The sequence below is a fragment of the Hyperolius riggenbachi genome, chromosome 2 (assembly GCF_040937935.1).
Source record: "Hyperolius riggenbachi isolate aHypRig1 chromosome 2, aHypRig1.pri, whole genome shotgun sequence".
NCBI lineage: Eukaryota > Metazoa > Chordata > Amphibia > Anura > Hyperoliidae > Hyperolius > Hyperolius riggenbachi.
In genome coordinates, this window is record NC_090647.1 from 474,402,515 (window position 1) to 474,420,483 (window position 17,969).

At 42.2% G+C, this 17,969-nt stretch overlaps 1 protein-coding gene across 6 annotated transcripts in view; it reads right to left on the reverse strand.

Moving 5' to 3' along the window:
• Positions 1-17,969, reverse strand: part of SGSM2 (small G protein signaling modulator 2) — a 470,219-nt gene that overhangs the window by 94,005 nt on the left and 358,245 nt on the right. For all 6 annotated transcript variants that reach the window (XM_068265983.1, XM_068265978.1, XM_068265979.1 and 3 more), the window contains 4 exons: positions 16,738-16,805; positions 14,419-14,567; positions 4,128-4,262; positions 2,268-2,392 (listed from right to left, as the gene is read on the reverse strand). In XM_068265983.1, the coding sequence (XP_068122084.1) occupies positions 2,268-2,392; positions 4,128-4,262; positions 14,419-14,567; positions 16,738-16,805 (477 nt within the window). The remainder of the gene's footprint in view (positions 1-2,267; positions 2,393-4,127; positions 4,263-14,418; positions 14,568-16,737; positions 16,806-17,969) is intronic.

Genomic DNA, 17,969 nt, shown 5'->3' on the forward strand with positions numbered 1-17,969 from the left:
AAATGCTGCCATTGTAATTTGTTGCATAGCTGCTGTATTCATATATTATAATGTATCCAATGAGGGCTGGTTCACATTGGGGCGATTTTTCAGTGCTTTGCTGATCGCTGTCGATCAGCAAAGTGCTGCTACAATGTATCCCTATAGATACATTCATACTGCAGAGGTTGCAATTTCTATTAATCGCAAACGCACTGCATGCAGCGTTTGGGGGGATTGCTCTGTGATTCTCGTTCTATTGAACGGGAATCACAAGCGCAATTTGCGCTGAATTGCGGCACATCACAAGATTTGGGCTGCCGCATCGGGATCGTGGACGCACATGCGATCGCGGTAAAGCACCCAATGTGAACCGGCCCTAAGAGTGTGTCTTCTGCTTACACTTTCTGCTTGTGTTCAGCTAAAACGCTGCCAGCAATGTTTACTAATAGTGGCTGATAAGAAAACAAATAAGATAATGTAATCACTTCCTCAACTTTGGCATTGGAGTTAAGCTTTCCACTGAAGGGCCGTGTTTACCTATCTGAATACTGTTCTGTTACCAGTTTTTTTTCCTCCCGGTTGTAGGTTTTATGTTGTAAAGAATCTTTTAGAGCAAAGAAGAATAGCGTTTCATACCATTTTAATTCTGAGACAGCGAGTGACCGGACTTTCTTGCACAGTAAGAACTACCAACCACTGCATACGCTAGCAGGTTATCTCTCCCTCTGCTAAAAGATTATGTGCAATAGATTCCCTCACTGGGCAGTCACAGTGAAAGCACAGTGAAAGCCTGGATGTAGTTTCAGCTGTGAATGAAAATAGTATGCACTGAATCAATTTCTGAGGGAAGCTTTCTATATGCTTTCTTTTGCACCAGAGTTTCAGAGTTTAGGTACAATTGTAATGTAGACAAACTACTAGAGGTAAAGCTGGTGAAAGACATGAACTTTCTCCACTGACAAAGGCTTCAGAGTCATCTTCAGTCAAAGTAAGAAAGCCTAGGCCTATAGTCTATAAGCACAGAAGTTCTGATGCCCTAAACGCCACCCACTGCCAAACCTGCAAATTCTGACCTGTACATGGGTTTGACTTCTGAACCATGCCACAAGTGTGCTGGCTGCCCCGTTCCCTGACTTGCACAGCCGTTACCTTTCCCCCCTTTCCTCTGCCTGATGTGCCTGCGCTTACCATACTGCACAGATGTTGAACTCCAGGCCTGGAGGGCCAGATCCATGCCGGTGTTTAGGATGGACTGAGAAAGAAAGGAATGTGTTCTACCTGATGGACCACACCTTTCCTGATTCAGACCCATCAATTCATTTGAGCTGTGTCAAAAATGTGTCTTTCGGCCCTCGAAGGACCAGTTTGATATCACTGCCCTAAAGACACTGCCCCAGGAGCAAACAGCGCTGGATTGGACTGCTCCTTCAGCCAGCCCATTCAGCTATTTATGCACTGGGATGGGAAGGGCCCCTCTGCACACTGTTGTCTCTAGGCTTATGCCTTCCATGCCTAGTAGGGATGCTCATTCGGATTTCGAGGAATTGAAATTTCCGAATTTCCGATCGGAAATCCGAATTTCCGATCGGAACTTGGAAATCAGAAAATGGAACTCGGAAATTGGATTTCTGCAGAAATACTACATTACTGCAATTCGGCAATTTTAGCCCAATCACAGAACTTGAAACTCAATGGACCAACCAGAGAATTCAGAAACAACTTGGAAGTATTGGAGAATGCAAAAAATTACTAAAAAAAAACACTACTCAGAAAACCGAACTAGGAAATCAGATTTCTGTGGAAATACTGCATTACCACAACTCAGTCATTTTAGCCCAATCACAGAACTCGGAAGCATTGGACCAATCAGAGAATGCAGAAACAACTCGGAAGTATTTGTCCAATCAGAGAATGCAGAAACAACTCGGAAGCATTTGTCCAATCAGAGAATGCAGAAACAACTCGGAAGTATTTGGCCAATCAGAGAATGTAAAAATTACTAAATACTACTCTGAAATCGGAACTCGGAAAATCGGAAAACGATCAGAAATCCGTGGACTCAGTAATCGGCATTGGTGGAAATCGGAATTTCCGCGGAATCGGAAATCAACATTTCTCACCATCCCTAATGCTTAGTGCTAAATCTAGGCCTGGATAAAAATAATTCACAAGGAGACTGTACAGTTCTAACATTTAGCCTGTGCTTTTAATATTCTTTGCAATATTACGGGTAGCACATAACCAGCAATAACAGCATTTTGGAGAACTCATATAAATATTATTACCTCTTTTCCAGCTCTGAGTCTCCCAGTGTCCCATTTAACAGCTGGTTAGGAGTCCATTTTAATGTCAGGATTTCTCCACTCTGATGCAGAGAAAGATATCCAGGAATGGCTTCCATATCTTCTTTCTAGAGAGATGAGTTATTAACAAATATATAAATGTACATTAGCACAACGAAGCGAAAAAAATTAAATTATTTATCTATGTTTTACCGACTACACTAATCTAAATAATACTTTAGATAATGTTCAACAAGAACATCAAATCTACATCTTTACAAAGGACTTATGAAAAATACATTAGAGTATACCAGTCAATCTACTATTAGTGGAATCAATTAAAGTTCATCCAAAATACTGAAGAATAGGCAGTGGTAGCAGTGTATTGGATAGCGCCCTTGCCTTGCAGCACTGGGTCCCCAATTAAAATCTGGTCCAGGATACTATCTGCATGGAGGCTGTATGTTCCCACCATGCACCCTTTGCACGGGTTTCCTCCGGTTATTCTGGTTTCCTCCCACATGTTAAATACATACAGGTAAATAAAAGGCAATTGTGGATTCTAAACTGCAACTGTGAGAGTCTGATGTAATCTTAAAAACAAAGCTATGAATCTAAAAATAAAAAGATGAGACTCTTTTCTATACTACTGTATTAATGTTTTATTTATTATCCACACTACACATACAATGCAAGGGCTAATTCACTTTTCCTCTTAAGTTTCCTCCAAGGTGGTATTCTCACATCTTATCAATAAAACGTCCTATAAGCCACCAGCAAAGCGACAAAAAATACTATAATAGTATCATTTTGACAGTACCTTTTCACCTATGTGTTGGTACTTTTTCAATTGCAGAGTGCTGATAAACGGTTATTTTTAACAGAAGATGAAAAATTATCTCCTAGGAGAAAACGTAGGAGAAAAAGTGAATTGGATCGGGCCCATTATCTTATAAATTTATTTTCACTTGCAGGTTCATGTTAAAGAGAACCAGAGAGGATCTAAACAAAAGCTATTATACATACCTGGGGCTTCTTCCAGCCCCATACGCGCTGATCGATCCCACGCCGCCATCCAGCGCTGCCCGCAACTACGAGAACTGGGACCCCGCTCTGCCGCCAGTCGGAGCCAGTCTAAGTGTAGCAGAGGTGTGCTCTGCAGCAGTGTATGGAGAGATACGTAGAGGGCGCACTTCTCCTGCGTAGTCCGGCTCCGATGACGTCAGCGACGGGAGCCGGTTCTCATAGATGCGAGCAGCGGTGGATGGCAGCGTGGGATCGATCAGCGCGTATGGGGCTGGAGGAAACCCCAGGTATGTATAATAGCTTTTGTTTAGATCATCTCTGGTTCCCTATAAGGACATAAAACTATGGTGGGGATTAGATTGTGAGCTTCTATTGGAGTTGGTTGGGACATGACTGTATACTCAGTAAAGTGCTGCAGAATATGTCAGTATTACTGTATATACTGTAAATGCAAAATATTAATAATAATAGTACTTGTTTGCATATAAAAATGACTGCAGATAAGCTCAATTTCTTTGTAGGACAAGTAAAATATGTATGCATGTTTAGCTCATCATGTCACATGTAGGCATGGTCAACGAGATGCAAATCATTTCAGGTCGATGCAGGATTGTGTAGATTTGTATGCATATTTATGCAGTTTGTAAATGGACCAATCAAATTATACCTCGGAAAGATTTGATTGGTTCATGTTCAAGCTGCATAAACTTGCATTCAAAATTTGCATAATGCTGTATGAATTCAAAATGGCATCTAATTGACCATCCCTAGTCATATAACAATTTACAAGCATCCATCAGATAACCATAACCGCTATTACTTGAGAATTGAACTTACTGGTTGAACAAGAACGTTGTTTTTGCCATACAATAGATGTATTTTGGAATTCTGGTGAAGTGACTCCACATATTCCCTCGCCGATGCCGCAAATTTGTCTTCGGACATACTGCCACTGGAATGACGCTTTTTGATCTGTGATGTGAAGAAAAGATCTTTTAATCAGGAGGCTGTCATGCCAAGCATATAGAAAACTCTGATAAAGCAATGGCATAGTACCGTTAGGTTACTCGATACGCTTTCTGTAACAGAATGATCTGTGAATGATTCTAGCTAGCTTTCCTGCGGTTTCCTTGTTCAGTATTGTAACCCACTGTCCCATTCATGTCCAGTGACTTTAAATATAATCTCTATTTCAATATTTTTACATGTTTTGAATGCTATCAGTATAAAGGAATGTTGTAGTGAGTGAGTGCGAAATGGACAATGACATCCTTATTCCCTCTTAGTGAATGGGAAATGAAAGATCACCTGACTTACATACTTATTCTGAATCCTCACTTCAGAAAGTGTAAGTCTCTAGCACACTTCCGAGGGCTGTCACCTGGTAGGGAATGAGATGGGATCCCTTGGGCGACAGCTTGGGACTAGTTCTGTACAGACGCTCTACTAGCTTGTTGCTATGGAGGAGGAAGGAGGGGCTATGCAGAGCGCATGTTCCTGCAGGCAGAGGTGAGTGCGAGAACAATGTGCTTGCATAACTCCCACCTGTCACTTTTTTGGAGGGACAGTCCCTTTTTTGGAACCAAATCCCTCTGACCCTATTTCTTCCACGTCTGTCCCTCTTTCAGGACTGATGTACAAATATATGTATTTTTCTACTCAAAAATGTTTTAAATTGACTGTAAACTTTATTCTCATCCTTTAAATTAATATACCGGTATTTCTTACTTTTAAATGTTACTAATGATGTTAACTAATACAATAAATAAATAAAACTAATGATGTTATAAAGGACCAGTGTGGCTTGAATGATAAAACATATTTTACTTTTGAATTCTTTGTTATAGGCAGGACTAGGGGTGTGGCTGGGCGTTGCCAGAGGTGTGACATGGGCTTGTCTTAACCACTTCAGGACCACAGGCTTTACTCCCCCTAAAGAGCAGGCCATTTTTCACAAATTGTATGGGAGAGCTGGCAGGTACTCGGGTAATGCTGGAAAATGCTGGTAGGGATGTGCACCCAGTATAACTATGTGCTCAAGACAAAAGCAAAGTCTACGCATAAAAATCAAAAAAGCTGAAAAAAGTCTGGCACTATAGTTTTAATCATAGCAAAATAACACATGGTGGAGTACAAAAAATAGCATTGCATGTGAGTGACAAGCTTGATAAACTTCAAAAAACGTTTTGTATATTACAAGAAGTGTACAAAGGCTATACCTGGGTGACAGTGGGAGGCAGCAGGTGTGGGTGCCAATCAGGTGCATGGCCTAATGACCGTTTGGCATGGCATACACCAAGCTTCTTCCGAGGTGTGTGAACAAAGTGTAGGAACGACAGCAGAACTAAATGCGCGTGTAGGACACGCTTCCGGTCCGCTGTAAAAGGCCCGCCCCCATCAGGTGAATGGTCCGTCAAAATACTAAACCCGGAAGTAGTCAGTGGAACGCACGGCCATTTGCAAAGGGTCACGTACGCGCGTCATCCGTGACGTTGCCGCACAGTGGCCTACGGCTGTGCGTCTATTAGTTCTGCTGCGCACAAAATAGCGCTGCAGCGCTGAAGGGCATGGAAAACAAAGGAGGAGTTGTTGCTATGGCTAACTGAGTGGACCCTGAACACACATTCATACATGCCCTGGTCAAAGTAGAATATGGAGGGGATCTAACATATTAAAGCTTATTAGCTCAATGACCTATAACTAAACCTGGGTAAAGGACACAACGGGCCCCAACTAATGGTGGGATAGGGAATAACTAAGTGTACCAAAGGGTGCAGTTAAAGTGGATGGTGATGACAGAAGAAAAAAAAGTGTGAAAAAAAAGTGTGGAAAAAAAGGGTATAAGAAAAGTGTGAAAAGAAAGGAGGAAATGCATGGTACACAAAGAAAAAGAGAGAAATAGATGGAGTATTAGTCTCAACTGAGTGTGGACACCGCAAAGTGTAGGCACACTTTTTTTTTCTTCTGTCCTCACCTTCCACCTTAACTGCACCCTTTGGTACACCTAGTTATTCCCTAACCCACCATAAGTTGGGGCCCGTTGTGTCCTTTACCGGGGGCGGGGTCCACGAATTATCCACCGGGGGCGGGGTCCACTCAGTTCGCCATAGCAACAACTCCTCCTTTGTTTTCCATGCCCTTCAGCACTGCAGCGCACTATTTTGTGCGCAGCAGAACTAATAGACGCACAGCCATAGGCCACTGTGCAGCGACGTCACGGATGGCGCGTGCACATGACCCCTTGCAAATGGCCGTGCGTTCCACTGACTACTTCCAGGTTTAGTATTTTGACGGACCATTCACCTGATGGGGAGGGCCTTCCACAGCGGACCGGAAGCGTGTCCTACCCGCGCATTTAGTCCTGCTGTCGTTCCTACACTTTGTGCACACACCTCGGAAGAAGCTTGGTGTATGCCATGCGAAACGGTCGTTAGGCCGTGCACCTGTTGGCGCCCACACCTGCTGCCTCCCACTGTCACCCAGGTATAGCCTTTGGACACTTTTGAAGTTTATCAAGCTTGTCACTCACATGCAATGCTATTTTTTGTATTTGATTCATTTTGCTATGATTAAAACTATAGTGCCAGACTTTTTTTCAGCTTTTTTGATTTTTATCAATTTTTCACAAAAATGGCCACTGCGGCTTTAAGGGCTCACTGCAGGGCCGCACAACTCAGCACACAAGTGGTTCCCCCCCTCCTTTTCTCCTCACCAACAGAGCTCTCTGTTGGTGGGGTCTGATCAACCTCCCCAATGTTTTTTTTTTACCTAAATATTTATGTGTTTATTTTATTAATACATTTGTGTGTGTGTGTGGGGGGGGGGGGGGTTGTATTTTTAGCCCACTCCCTCCCTCCCTCCCTCTACAGCCTATGACAGCCGATCACTCCCCAGCCTATGAAGGGGAAAGACTGAAGACCGACTCTGCCTACCATGCAGGTGATGCACGCAGCATGCGTGCGATCTTCTGCAAAACAATGCCCCAGGCGTTAGGCGGTCCTGGGGCTGCCGCCGCAACCACGTCCATCGGCGTGACGCGGTCACCAAGCAGTTAAAGTGTCCCTCTTTCTTAACTAAAAAATTGCTTGAATGTTCTCCAAAATCATTTTTTTGGGGAAAAAAATCATGTAACATCCATGTAAAGCAGGTTTCTCAAACCTGTCCTTGTGACTCCCCAACGGTGCTTGTTTTGCAGGCAACCTCCCCTATGCACAGGTGGGGTAGTTAGTGTCTCAGCTTGGTAAATTCCATGTAGCTGAGACACTAATTACCCCACCTGTGCATAGGGGAGGCTGCCTGCAAAACATGCACCGTTGGGGAGTCACAAGGACAGGTTTGAGAAACACTGATGTAAAGCATACCCCATGATTCATGTACAAACTCCTTTGACAGCAGCTTGCATCTTCTTGCAGCCTTGTTTTTCCAGTACAGCTTCCTCTATGATACAGTATGTAGCAACCCCTTTTCCATGCCTACCCGCCCCTCTTCACAGCAGCAGCCTAAGGCCCGAACCTTTGGTTACCAGGCCTGATGATAGTACAATATAGTACATTGTAAAATAGTGATACGACTATATACTCTGCAGTGGCATGGAAGATGTCCACCCTATATAAATACAAAATAAAATAAATAGAAATGAATAACAAAAGTAATCTGCGCACATCATATGAAAAGAATGTCTTAAGCTATAATTTTTGTTGATGTACAAAGGTCTGGATAAAACCTAGCTACCCTCCTTCTAATGTGACCTGATGGGGGTAATTATCCAACAGATGTATTTGCAGTTAATCTGCCACAGGCTCTTTTATTTGATTTGTCATCCTTATTATTAACCTAAAGTCTGCATCTGGAAATACGTCAAATATTCTGATAACAAGTGACCCCAGACACATCATACAATCTGCAGGGCGCATTCTTCAAACACGGAGGACATTTGCTTCTGTGCCATGTATAATTCCTCTTTGATATGAGAAACTGCCCTTGTATCCTACATTAATAATCGCAGGTGAGTCATGCTATCTCTGTACTCCGCTCACTTAGAATGTATTCTTAATATTTGCTTTTCAGAATCAAACATAACATTGTGCGTTTGTCTTTTTTTAGGTCAGAAATGATTGCTCACAATGTCATTGTAGTCTCTGTAGATGCTTTAACTGTGAAGACAGCAGTATTTGTGCATGATTCGTGGAAAGTAGATTTATTTTATGGGCTTTGAAGTATTATTAGAATAGAATAGAGCTGCTTTAGCCAGGAAAACATACTTTGTAGTCATGTGCCCTTTATGACAAACGTATGTAGTGAATTAGTGGTTTAAAAAGGAAATATTGTTTCCGATTTAGTAAATAGAGTCTATTTTCCCATTTATAAGATATGCATTCCACTTATAGAAAATGTAAGTGGTGGGCATCCTTTGTACCAGCTTGCCCAAGCAGATTGCAGGATCTTAAAGTGGTCCCTGTACGCTAACCAGTGATGAGGCTAAATACGTTTATGAGTCCCAGTGGGTCCATGGATTTCACTTGACTTGACTTTGTGGTATAAATGTTCAGCCACACCCCTTTGTCCCATGACACACCCATCCTGCCAATAGCACACCTCTGTACACCTTTGCAATGGGTTCCCCCACCAGCTCTGTCCTAACAAAGATCCATTGGGTAGCACGGTGACATAGCACTCTTGCCTTGTAGCACTGGTTTCCTGATTTGAATCCAAGCCAAGGAATAATCTGCACTGAGTTTGTATGATCTCCCTGTTTCTGTGTGGGTTTCCCCTAGGCAATCTGGTGGACCTGAGCTCTTGCATAGAACAGACTGCAAAGTTTTCATTCCACATGGAAATGCTGTAGAAATCAGCTGTAGTTTAATTATCAGTGAGAGTTTGCTATCAGCAGGTGTGACTCACAGTACCTGCCACTGGCTGTACATAAAAAGACAGATGATTTAACCCTTTCTGTGCTCCCTGAAAGTTAATCCAGTACATTTGCAGGCCTTTTTTATGATTTCTGTACAATGTAATGAAGAATTGTTTTCCCTTAATGATTATAACAATGTGCCTAATCTTTTAGAGCAGAGAGAATGTTCTAAACTGAGTTGAGCTGATCGACTTTAAGATCTCATATTCAGTCCAATAAAGATTTACTGTAAATATCCATCATGTATTTGAGAGCTCCAAGGAACGGGAAGCAGACCACATGTAAATCTCCCTTACTGTCACGTCCATTAGTGCCAACATAATGTAAGTCCTGTATGTGTAAGTCTGTGCATTGCACATACTGGATACGCAATGCTAAATTTATGCTAGTGATATTGGATATTATTATAAGAAAGTGAATGGTCCTTGTATACTATTGACCTGATGGCTTAGAATGGCTACTAGGAATATGGATTTTTATGACTGGCACTAAATTATATCTAGTGCTGCAAATACGCCAAAGGAGTCTCTGCTTCGTTATACTTAAGCCAGTGTATGGTAATCACTATGGAACTTAAGCCTCAAAACTCTGTATAGAAGCAACTTCCCAGCATGCATTATAATTATTATTGATTTATTGACAATACAGAGGTGGTAAACAACATAAATGTGATAGTGACCAATACAGGCAATTTCTAAGAAAACATACATCAGTTGCAAGAAACAATGGGCAAGGGAACCCTGCCCTTGCAAGCTCACAATTTAAAGGGATAGAGAGGAAACAAGAGATAATGCAATGAGTAAGTTGTAGATCAAAAAGTGGTGAGCGCCTCCAACAGATTCCACAGAAACAGAACTTGATGAGTGGCAGATGGGAATGACCTAAGCTAAATAAATGTTTGCTTGAAAAGGTGAACTTTATGGGTGCACTTACAGGTGTCCAGGGTTGGGAAGTGATGACTGTGTTTTAGAAAGACACCTCAGAGGAGGAGAGAAGCTGTAGAAAAGTATTGTGCATACAAATGTGATGTCATGTGTTAAATTAGGAAGTTATCACAGCAAATGAAACCTTACAAACCTATCAGCTGATCAAACTAGTCTTATGCTTCTCCATTAGTTCTCCTAGGCATTAACATCCCTACTCGTGGGGGATGGGATATTGGCTAATAATTGAGATGAAGTGCAATCCTGGGTTACAGTCCCTTTTTAGGTTTGACTGTATTTGCCAAATGCTTGTTTCAGGTGTGTGATTCAGACACTACTAACCATAAAGATCAGTGGGATGCCAGGCAACTGGTATTGTTTAAAAGGAAATACTGTAAATATTGCAACCTCCATATCCCTCTCATGTCAGTTGTCCTTTAAATAGAAGAATGTAGTCATCTGTAAAGTAGGCATTATGTGAGATATGTTTTTGAGATGAAGATGACAGAAAGTGCAAGTGAATGTCTGGCGTAAATGAGAGAGCCCAATTGACTATTGTCTCTAAGCATGGTGCTTGATTAGCTCAGGTTAAAGAATGATATTGACACTTTTTGTTATTTCAGGCAGAGAAGTGAATGGAGGTGATGGGAAAATAATCAGTTCTCTTGTACTTATGCTGGGTTTTTTGGAAGCTATGAAAGAAGATACAGCAGAAAAGCTGTCAAGGACACATGAGACAAGGTTAGTAAAGTTTGGAGCTGATAGGGTTGTTTACCACCTGCATGTAAGTGATATTGAAATATAGAAGAGTTTATTAACTGACTGAGACTGTGCACTACCATGGAGGAGAATGGGGACCAAGAAAAGAGCCCTGAGGTACTCCAACAGGCAGACAATGTGGAGAGGAGCTGTAGTTCAATTAAGAGAAAGTGCAAGAACTTCTAAAGCGATGGGAAGAAATCAAGTGAAGATTTTTATACCCTGAGATGAGGATGTCTGTAGAAGCAGAACTTGAGTACAGATGAAGGAAGTGTATAACATAATGGTCTTTGAATTTAGCTATTAGGAAATCAGTGGCTACATTGGTAAGAGTTGTGCTCTGTGGAGATGTTGCTGTGAAAGCCATAAACAAACAAGGTGTTTTTAGAGAGGCAATCGGCTAGCTCTGTATAGATATCTTGTATCTTGTTAGGCATTACCTTGTAGGCATAATCACATGATCCTACACAGAAATGGTCCTTACATGCGCACAATTACTGTGGCCCACATGTATTGAGACTCAGTTCCTCGAGTGACAGTTTGGTGCTGCGTTCTGTACAAAAGTGTTGCTATCCTCTATGATGCAACATTCCTATTGCCTATGCACTAGGGCTGCTGTACAGGCAGTTATACTGGCCTCCTCGGCTAAGAACCATCTAGTGTGTGTATGAGGCCTAAGTAACGAAAGTCGTGCAATAAGTAGTGCTACTATCTGCTAATGATGTATTCACGATTGAATACCCAGAATTTAGGTCCACTTTAGGAAAACATTGCTGCCCTTTTCTGTAGGTTTAGTAGAGGATTGTTTAGTTAGTTTTGTTCCTTCTTAGTAAATCCTGGTTACCCTTCCAAAGTTGCCTGGTGTTTTTTTTTTTAATACATTTTACTAAAATTTATTGAATACTAGTGACCTTAGCCCGTTTAAAAACGGCTAGGTCTGTCTCCGCGTGCATGCCGCGCGCATGCGCACACCCGCCCGTTGCACATGCACTTCTGCTGCGCGCACCCGCCACGCACGTCCGACGCGCGCACACACGCTCCCCGCCCCTTCCTTCCCTTCAGTGTCTCTGCATCCCTCCCTGCACATGCACAGTAAAAAACACACACAGGGACATGGGACGCAGAGACATTAGGGTTTTATTATATAGGATTCAGAAACAGGCATACATGTGGCCATTTGGCCAGGTCTCAAAAAGAGCAGAATGAAACAGTCGTACAAATTATAAGCAGTGAGCTAACAGCCAAATGGACACTCCGATAGGTGAGGAGAGAGAACACAAGATCACAAGATCAAACATATACAACAAGAGGCATTACCATGTTGACGTAGGCCAATAAAAATAAAATCTGTTTAATCGGCTAAGAAACAACAATACAAATAAAACAATAAACACAGTGTGCCTGATGCTTTTTTGTGTGCAGGCAATATAGCAGTAATTAACCACTTGAGGACCGTAGGCTTACACCCCCCTAGTGACCAGGATATTTTTTACAATTTAGGTCACTGCAGCTTTAAGGCCTCGATGCAGGGCCGTACAACTCAGCACACACGTTATTCCCCATCCCTTTTCTGTCCACCAACAGAGCTTTTTGTTGGTGGGCTCTGATCACTGCAGGAATGGTTGTTTATTTTTATTTATTTGCTTTATAAAAAAAAATAAATTTACATATTTTTTTTTATATCCAGCCCTCCCTCCCTCCATCTGCCAACCAATCACCGCGATCGGCTGCCATAGGTATCAGCCTATGACAGCCGATTGCTCCTGTGCCTGCCCAGGGGACAGCCGTGTCACACGGCTTCCCCAGAACAGCGCTGCCTTAGAGCGCATCGCTGTAGATTGTAAATAGACGTACATTGTTAAAGTGTCCTAGCGGCTGGGAGACTGCCCCGTTATTCAAGCGGAGATGTGCACGCATCGGCACGCGCGATCTCCTGCAAAACCCCGCCCCAGCACTTCACACCAATTGGCATTGAGCGGTCCTGGGGCTTCTATAATTTCTATAGCTGTGAAAGGCATGCATAATAAGGGCTGCTTCCCATGGACATTTTGCTAGCATTAAACACAGCATTTTAAAAGTAAGGGCTGGTTCAGACGGACGCTTGTGAAGTGAATGGTAGCGTTTGTACCAAGTTTTTACGAGCGTTTACACAAACGCGACGTTCGGGTCCCGATTTTCCCTGGCGTTCAAGGAGCCCCTGGAAGCTACATGTAGCTTCCAGGGGCAGTTAACCGCGACGGGTAATGCCCCCTAGGGGAAGAAAAAACGCGGCCGCACCCAAATGCAATGCGAACGCTGCTGAAAGCTTGAACGCATCACCACCGCGACGCCAACGAACGCAACGCCTCTGAACGTCCGTCTGAACCAGCCCTAACGTTTTTAGGGATCTACCACCCTCGCATGCAAGTGAATGGGAGCGTTTAGTACAAGCTTTTGCAGGCTTTCATGAAAGCCTGGCAGTTGATCTCAGCATCTCAGCATCTCAGCTTCTAGAAGGTGTTTGAAAGCAAGCAAAAGCCACTGAAAGCCGCCAATGAAAGCCCATAAAAGCCAAAGAAAGCCCATAAAAGCCAAAGAAAGCCCATAAAAGCCCAGCCTTTCCATATACTTCCTGCAAAAGCTACCAAAAGCCCAGAAAATGCAACATTCTCCTGAAAGCCACTGAAAGCCTTCAAAAGCCATTAAAAGCTACGCTGTTAAACGCTGGCATTCTTGAAAAAAGAAAACCCTCAGCTTTTGAACAAGATGCTGAGCAGAAGCTCAGCAAAAACCCATGTGAACCAGTCATAAGCGATTTGGGCTGCGACTTTGCTGCAGTATGTGTGCAATGGCCCAAATTGGAAACGACCATGGCCTCTAGTGGAAATAAATCCTTATCGTGTATTTTGTAGGTTAGATCACTAGGGGCTTGACTAAGTGTTAGCGCCGGAGTGAAAAGCCACTTAGTGCCCCTTATGTAGCTTTGTGCACACTAACAGATGCACAAAGCTACATCGCGCACTGCACTGTGCAAAGCACGCGCAGCGTAGTGCGCCGACAATGGAGCGCGGTGCAACGATAACGTCGCACCCGCTGTGCTGTATATGAAATCGGGTGCCCCCGAAACGGCGCACTGATGCGCCATTTCGGGGGCCCTGATGCGCCATTATCGTCGCATCATATACAGCATAGCGGGTGCGACAATATCACACCGCGCGCCATTATCTTTACACTATGCTGTGCGCACTATGCGCGGTGCAGTGCGTGATGTGTGGGCACAAACTATCTAGCACCCGAGTTTGTGCCCATAAAGTCATAAGGCTCACTAACCAGCTTAGTGCCGGTTAGTGAATCAGGCTGTAGATGTACAACCATTATAAAAAAAAAAAAAAAGAAAAAAACTTAAGAGAAGCAATGCTAACTCCAAATCCTATGACATTACAGTCATATGAGAAATCACTTGGGTGTATTTGCCGTATGCCTGGCTGATCAATCATCTGCCGATCATCTATACATTACTCATGCATTCTTTAGGCTAGAACAGTAGTGTACATACACCGAGAGCAGGACGCTTGCAGGGACTAGAGTCCTGGCGAGTGTAAGCTCCATGGATTCTGTGTCTCTGCACCAGTTCATCAGCAGATGGATCTGTCCAATAATGATCGGCTGTTTTTAACTTTGTGTATTCTAACGCACAAGGTCCCACTGCAAGACAGAAGATGGAATGATTATGCAGTGCAACACATTGGAGGATCATCATGTACAGCAAAGTAATTGGAAATGAGCACCCGTAAGTATCTAAAAAAGCATGTCCAGGAAGTCAGTGAAGAAAATGTATTAGCTATTCGGCCCAGTTCACACTGGCAGTGGCAATTAAGTGGCAAACAAATCCATGAAAACGGATATCTGTTTGCCATTCACTTCAGCTTCCGTTTCCCTTCCGCTGGGCTCAGCAGTCTGGAAAAAATGCTGCAGAACCTAATTTGTGGTCCATTCAGCGGATCAAGCAGAACAAATCCATTCTAACAGACTAATGTGAACAGATCCATAGGTTAACATTGGACCTCTTCGCATCCGTTAGGATTCGTTTTCCACAAGTGTGAACCGTGTCTTAAAGCTGTAAAAAATATTACTAATAAAAAAACCCTCAACAAAGTAAAAAATAATATTGCATATATCCTAAATATATATTGAATATACCCGCAGATAAACTTCCCCATACATAAGATAACCTCCCCCCTACACACACACACTTTTTTCGCCTAAAATATTGGCCAACAGCCATGACCTGCCGATTGGCTGACCTCTAATGTGTTGCTTTTGCCCCCCTCCCCCATGCAGAGCGCACATTGAAACATGCCGATGCGTGCAGAGTGTGCTGTGGTGTGAGCTTCAGCATGTATAACTACCTGCCCACGCTCCAGCTTGCATCCTCTAGTGTCCTGTGCAGATTCTGAATGGGCCACTAGAACAAGAACATCAGCTCACTGTCATTTTGACAACAACGAGCGTGGAGCTCTAGTGATAAGTTCAAAAAAGGAAGAACGCTAGAGGATGCACTGAGGTAGTTGTGCTGCCACATGCTCACCAGCACACTCTGCATACAGGGGTCCCCTGCACTTGTCATCCACAGTATATCGCCCACAGAGAGGCTGACCCCTCCACTTTACACCCAAAAATTGGTCAGCCAGTCAGCGGTGATATACAGTAAACCTTTTTGGTAACTTCATGTAATTAAAATTACCTTTATAGTTTAGTCTGAATTCTGCTATGGTTTTCTAGAAACTCAAAATGATGCTTTAATGGAAATAAGACAACAATCCACTGTTTGGTGGACCAACCAAAAATGCCAGTGTTCATTATGAGCAATCATTTTGGGTGACATCAATTGTATCGCATGTGTGGTTGCTGACTTGTTGTCAAATACGATCCACACCAGAGGCCCTGGGTTTCAGGTATATTATCTCTTTCTCAGGATTGAATTCTGTCACTAATATCATACCGCCTCACTGAACTACTCCCATTGGCCAACTATTCCCAGATAGTTGGCCAATGGGAGTAGTTTAGTGAGGCAAGAGGGATCGGGCACAATTTGCTATGCAGAGGGATCACCAGCAAATAACAGGTTAGTTTAAAACTCTTTATAAAGGATAATTGGAGATGATAATCTGACTGCTAATAACATGCAGCTGCTACATTTTATAAATGAATTCCCAAGCTGCATAAATGAGCATTTGACCATCAAAAAATTGTAAAATTTAAAATGCATGCGAATGCATATGCTTAAAATGTATACCGTATTTGTTCCGGAATAAAATGTAATGTAAAATTATTTTTTCCTATGCTTCTGTCATTTACAATAGATTGTAAAAACCTGAGCGATCTGACTGGTTTTGGACTTATCTATCTCCTCATTGGGATATTCTCAGAGTTTTCTTTATTTTTAAAAGCCCTTCCTGAACAGTAGTTACTCTGTTCAACTGCCAAAACAGTGTGCAAGCAAGTAGGTAGGACAGCCGACATCTTTGTAGATTCTTTCCAGGGAGTGCTTTTGTAATGAATAAAATAAATACTAAGAATCACCCATGAGGAGATTAACTAGTCTAAAACTTGTCAGCTCCGTCAGATTTTTACTGCCTACTGTAAGTGATAGCAGTATAGGAGAAAAGTAATTGATAGGACATTTTACTATTGGAGAAATGTACTTCTTATACATGTGTATTTTAAATTGTACAATTTTTTTGCGATAGTGATCCTTTAAAATAGTGTGACATTTCCATCAACTTGGAATTATTAGCATCTCATTAGTGTCTGTATAGCTGTATATTGTATGTTTCATTGTAGGACAATAAAACAAGCTATGCGTGAGTCTTACCTAAAAGAACGGCCAATATTGGACCACAAACTGGATCAGCCATTAAAGATTCTTTCTCATAATATTTACTGCAAACAAAAGACATGTATCAATAGTGTAATTATGGCAGACATACAAATGCATTCGCCCCAAGACTATGCTTGTATCTTTGGAGCATACTTACTAAATTAGGATAAAATTGTGATAGGCAGGCAGCGCACAACAATTTTTATAGTACTTATTGTTTTGTAGTGTGCATTGTCTAGGACTCAGGCTTTCCAAACCCAGGGTATTAGTATATGCCAGTGGGGGAATTTTATGTCTGGGAAAAGATTTGTAATGCATCTTATTATTATTCACTGTAGTTCTGTATGTGAGTTACAAGAGAATGTATCTGTCATTTTTAGGCACAGTTTTTACTGACCCGATGAAGCGGGTGAGTACCTGTGAAACGTGTTGTCTATTATTGTGCTCAAATAAAAATCTCTTTCCAGCTGAACTGGTTTGAAACCTTTCAGAAAGGTAAGGCTTGCCTCTCTATTTGCATTTTTCATAGCGAAAAGTTATGGAAAACTCTAGTAAGGACCGTTGAGATACAGGGCCGCCTCCACCCCAGTACTAGAAATAACACCTGGTCTTCCATGGTGCTCTGGGACCAAATTCTGTGACATCATACCCTAGGCTAAACATCACTGGAAGGGCGGGCTACATACCAACATATATATAAGAATATATATAGAAGTCATTCATTTCTGATGCTGAAACCAGGAAAATTTACGTACAACTGGGAATCCTGAATAATGCATTGCATTCTACTATATGTTGTTACGGTGCCTCTTTAATGTAAATATAAGCTATATGGATTGTCTAGACTCATAATGACAGGTCTCGGAGGGGAGGAAAAAGAAGAGAAAGTGATATTTTCAGATAGCTGCATAGCTTTATTGAGTGAGATAATGCTTTGAAAGCGCACTTATCCATTTCAAGCTATAGACAACTGGCTGTGGAATTGTGATAATGTAATAAAATAGTGTGAGAAACCTCTGCTGGAAATAATGTACACAGGAGAATATGTATATATTTGTTAATTAGCTTTGCTATGGTATAAGTACATTCAATACATATATTATAGAGCACATTAGGATAAATTTCTTGTTTGCCGATATGCTTGACGGAAGTAATGTGAAACGTTCTCAGCTGAACAACACTTAGAAAGAGGATTAATATGTACATTGTGATGACACTGGAATTGG